At 37.0% G+C, this 5,538-nt stretch overlaps 1 protein-coding gene across 1 annotated transcript in view; it reads left to right on the forward strand.

Moving 5' to 3' along the window:
* Window positions 1–1,637: 1,637 nt before the first annotated feature.
* Window positions 1,638–5,538, forward strand: part of TRDN (triadin) — a 203,327-nt gene continuing 199,426 nt past the window's right edge. Inside the window, exon 1 of the mRNA XM_006834733.1 lies at window positions 1,638–1,770. Within this exon, the coding sequence (XP_006834796.1) occupies window positions 1,638–1,770 (133 nt within the window). The remainder of the gene's footprint in view (window positions 1,771–5,538) is intronic.

Consider the following 5,538-nt stretch of genomic DNA (forward strand, 5'->3'; position numbering starts at 1 on the left):
CTTTGTGTTTTATATGAATGAAAATGCATAATTTTATCCATTATGCATTCTGAGCATTGGTTGGAGAAATACATGTCTTCATTGTTTACATCTCTTGACTTTATTATAATGGTAGTTATGAATGAGTTGAGCATTACTTGTGTACTATACAATGTAAAGTGTATTCAAAGAAATGAACCTCTGAGCCTCCAGGGATTACATTCTCAGTTCTATAAACTCAATTATCATATACATGAAAAAGCTGTTTAATCTCAGTGCTTCAGATTCCACACACAAGCAAAAAGAATGCATGGATGGAGTTGAAGTGATTTCCCCCTAGGAGGAATACTTTTAAAGCCATATCTGTATGAAAAAAGTATCATTATTATTATCAATTAGTAAACTGAAGTGGGGAAGGTTGGTAATAGAAAGGCTGTTAACAGCAATTCCTCATAATAAGCCTGCGATATAGTTTTAATTATCTTGGTTTATGTAAAATACTGAGGTTCAATAAAGAACAAACAAAGATTTAAAACCCAGCATTGCCCCATCTAAACCTTACTTTTATTCCACTGTGATCTGTCTCCCTTATGTTTCATTAATATTTATAAAATTGCAATTTGTTGTTTATTCATTTTGAAATCATTGACAACTTTTTATAAGTTCCTGTGGATTACATCTCAACGTAAAGAAACAAAAATTCTCACCACTGGACCAATAAACAACATTCTTATCATCAGAGAAAAGACTGAAGTTTTCAAGGACTTTACTCTTCTTGGATCAACCATCAACAATCATTGAAGCAGCAGTCAAGAAATCAAACAACATCTTGCATTAGGCAAATCTGCTGCACAAGACCTTTTTAAAGTGTTGAAGAGCAAATATGTCAGCTTGAAGACTAAGGTGCGCCTGACCCAAGCCATGGTATTTTAAATAACCTCATATGCATGTAAAACCTGGAAAGTAAATAAGGAAGACCGGAGAAGAATTGATGCTTTTGAGTTATGGTGTTGGAGGAGAATATTGAAAGTGCCATGGGCTGCCAAAAGAACCAACAGATCTGTGTTGTAAGAAGTGCAGCCAGAGTGCTCCTTGGAGGTCAGGATGACCAAACTTAATCTCTCATACTTTGGACATGTTGTCGGGAGGGACCAGTCACTGAAGAAGGATATCATGTTTGGTAAGGTGGAAGATCAGAGGAAAAGAGGAAGAACCCCAGCCAGATGGATTGGCAAAGTGGCAGCATCAATGGGCTCATGAGTGGCAATAATTGTGAGGTTGGCTCAGGACCACACAGTGTTTTGTTCTGTTGTGCATAGGATCACTATGAGTCAGTACCGACTCGATGGCACTTAACAACAACAACATTAATGTAGTTACTCTTCTGAACTCAAACTTTCTAAAGCAGGAATTGACAATTTTTTTTTTTTGTAAAGGGCCAGTTAATAAATATTTTAAGTTTTGTGGTTGATATGGTTTATGTGGCAACTTGCTATCGTGTCAGGATAGAACAGGCAGTAAACAGCACATAAATTAATGTGTGGTTCTAACAAAACTTTATTTACAAAATGGCTGGAAATTAACTTTGGCTTGAGGTTAGTAGTTTCCTAAGTACATCTTTGAAGAGTGGATAGACTTCTGCACAATTTCAGAGGACAATGATAAGTACTGAAGCACGTGAAGGTTGTAGTGGGAGTGTAGATAAAGGAATAGTTAATTGTGCTTTAACAGTCAAAACAAGACTCACAGGAAAAATGAGGGTTAAATTAAGTCTTGATGAAGGAGTAGATGGTAAGATGGTTGTTGTTGTTAACTGCCATCAAGTTGATTCTGACCCATAGCGACCCTGTATAGGGTTTTTGAGGAGCAGCTGGTGAGCTTGAACCACTGAACTTGCAGTTCAAATGGCTTTGCAGTCTGGCGCATTTATCCACAGTGCCACATCAGGATTCCAGGTGGTAAGGTGGACAATCAGAAATAATTTCAGGCTGAGGCTACAGGTTACACACATGTATAGAGGAGTGAGAAAATGCGGTGTATTCCAAGAACCATGACAATTTTGAAGTTACTGGAGTATAAAAGTGGAAGGAAAGAGTGATGATAACCAGGGTTCCCTTAGCATCAGTCTGTGCAATGTAGTGCTTTATTTGTTGTTGTTAAGTGCCGTCGAGTCGGTTCTGATCCATAGCTATCCTGAACAGGGTTTCCAAGGCTGTAAATCTTTATGGGAGCAGAAAGCCTCATCTTTCTCCGGTGGAGCAGTTAGTAACCTTGCAGTTCACAGCCAGATTCGTAACCACTACGCTACCAGAGCTCCTTGTAATGCTTTCTAGACCTGTGCTATTTTTGTGATGTACAGGGTTTAGTCTCACTAGATTTAAAGCATCCAAAATGAAAGAGAAGGGTTATATGATCTGTTGTTTTTATATCACTTTGCTTAATAGCATGTGTGTTGTACCTAGAGTTATGCTATATGGATTCTCTTAAGGACTCTTAGCAAGTACTACTCTTTTCCTTATAGAATGTCATATGCTTTTATACCCAATTGGTTTTCACTGTCAGAAAAGATGGCAATCTCTAGTTCATAGATACAGTGACTGGGTTCCAGAAATAGGAGGGTAAGTCAAATGCACTGCTACAAAATAATAGAAACCTTTATTGAACAAAAATAGCAAAATGTGAAGTTATGGTTTCTAGACAAATCCTCCATCTAGGTTCATACACTTCTGAGGTAGTTTTTCCAACATTTCCCTGAATAATTCTAAAAGTCTTTGATTTGCACAACATTAAAGTAGGAGTTTTGGCATCCTTGAGGGATTCAATTAATATTCCTTTTAAATGTTATTTGCGTTTATATGTTCTTCAGACAAAAAGAAATCTGAAGAGGTAAGATCAGGGCTGTAGGGTCAAAGGGGTAGGGATTGCCAATGAAATTGTCGTTGGAAAGACCTTGCTACCCCTGAACAATGTTTAAGTGCATTGTCATGATAGCAAAAAAACCAAACAAACAAACAAAAAACCCTCAGTGTACCTTTCTTGTCCTTTGTCTCACCAATTCAGTTTTCAGTTTTCTTAAAAGTTCTTCCTAATTAGTTCCCATGATCTTCCTTTGTTAAACAAGAAAATCCATCAAGATTACCTTTTGGAATCCCAAAATAAGAGTCACGATAACCTTCTGAGCTGTCTTCTCTGCCTTGAGTTTACCTGGCCCACTGAATCCCCTAGGAAGCCACTGTTAGGTCTAGCATATTTTTTTGAGGGTACCTTAATGAGACTAATAGCATTACAAATAGAGCTTGCCTGTTGCCATCTACTGATCCCAGAAACATATTAAAAAATGTTTGGTTTGGCCTAAACCTGTACATGTGTGAACTAGAGCCCTAGTAACAGTACTTCATGATTTACCTTTATATGAAATGACACCCACAAGTTCCCTCTGTCAGTATTTCTCCTTGGTTCTAATTTACTGTTGCATCCCTAGCATTCTGCTATTGATCCATACTGTATTGTTAATGCTATTTGTAAATAATCTGATAGGACTTTCAAACTATTTTCTCTTTTCAGAAGAAATAAACACATCTTTAAAAAGACAAGAAGACTAACTTCTCAGTTTTGTTTGCAGATTTCTTTATGGAAAATCTGTTTAGTAGCTGCCCTATCTTTTATGAGTATCCACAGCAGGACAATTTGATTTTGTTAATTTATTAGTGTCTTATTTTAGGTTATAGAACCTGAGGAAGCTGTGACTACAGAAAATGCCTAATGAAAAATTATAATATCCTACTTAACAGGGGCAACACAAGAATAATAAGTTAAAAAAATACTTTTATTCATAAGAGCTCCGAAAAGCACAAATGAATAATAGAATACATTAATAAGTGATTTCATTAAAATGTTCTGCTTTACATAACTAAGAATTAGATTTTATAGATTATTCCTAGTCTGTATTTTATGAGAAACAACTTGCAGGTCCCCAAGAAATACTGTGAAGCTGCTATAATGTATACTTCAGTGACACTATCCTGGTTTCACTATTCAGTGGAGTCTGGTGTGGCACTGTATGTTAATGCATTGGACAGCAAACCTGATTTGAACTGTAAGGTCGGTGGTTCAAGCTCATCAGCCACTCCTTGGAAACCCTACACAGGGTCACTATAGGTCAGAATCGACTCGATGACACTTAACAACAACTACATCATCCTGATTTAACACTGGAATGATAACCACAGTGGTTCAAATCTACTAGCCACTCCTTTTACAAGGTCACTATGAGTCAGAACAGACACCATGGCACTTAACAACAACAATGGATTCTATGAATTTGCAAACTCTCATTATTTTATAGATGAAGAACTGTGGCTCTCATCGACAACATAACTGTTTCTTTATCACAAAGGTATGTGCTGTGCTGCCACCATGGCCTACACGCATTTCTCTGTGTGTATCTGTTTTCGTTTGTTTCCATTATTAGGCCTTCTTGATCAAGAATGAGATCTTGCCATTTCAGCACTGAGGATTGCCCAAGGTTAATTGATAAATTTACTAAAGTTGAGTTTGTTAATACTAAAGAGAGATTCTCGTTATTATTAAGACCTCTTTGTTTGACATTTCACAATATAACTTTACAGTCATTTATTAAAACTAAAACTCTGTCTTGTAGTTACTAAGGGTAGTTGATCTTGTTGATTATATTTTCTTAGTATTAACAAATACTGTAGCCCAAATTTCATTCTGTAGCCTGAATTTCATTCTGATTGGCAGCATTTATGTTTTATTGTTGTTGTGAAGTGCTGCTTAATTGATTCCGACCCATAGTGATTCTGTGTAGGGTTTCTGAGCAGCAGCTGGTAAGCTTGAACCACCAGCCATGGGGTTGAAACCAACTTTATAGTCCAGTACAGTAACCCACAGCACCACACCAGACCTCTACATTTATATTTTAGACGTTTTTTGAAAACTTTGAAGCCAGTTTTTCTTTTTTGGGCATAAGTGAAGGAAATGGGAATCCTTGGGAGGGATGTTTTCATTATACATCTCTTAAATTAGCAATCATTAGCTTTTTTATGACATGCTTCAATTATATCATAAAATGTTAAATCTATAACAAACTTTCCTGAAGTATAACATCCATAAATATGGATTACTTTGGCAAAATAATCCATGGTCTGTATTTACATTATAGTTTATTGATTCATAAAGTTGTTGTTATTAGATGCTATGTAGTCGGTACTGTCCCATAGCGACCTTATGCACAGCATAACAAAACACTGCCCTATCCTGGGCCAATCTCACAATTGTTGCCACACTTGAGTCCATCGACACTGCCACTTGGCCAATGTATCAGACCCTCCACGGCACCAAACATGATATCCTTCTCCAGTGACTGGTCCCTCCTGACAATATGTCCGAAGTATGAGAGATGAAGTTTGGCCATTTTGGCCTCCAAGGGAAACTCTGGCTGGACTTCTTCCAAAACAGATCTATTGGTTCTTTTGGCAGCCCATGGCACTTTCAATATTCTCCTCCATCATCCATAACTCAAAAACATCATTTCTTCTA

The sequence above is a fragment of the Chrysochloris asiatica genome, unplaced genomic scaffold (assembly GCF_000296735.1).
Source record: "Chrysochloris asiatica unplaced genomic scaffold, ChrAsi1.0 scaffold00013, whole genome shotgun sequence".
NCBI lineage: Eukaryota > Metazoa > Chordata > Mammalia > Afrosoricida > Chrysochloridae > Chrysochloris > Chrysochloris asiatica.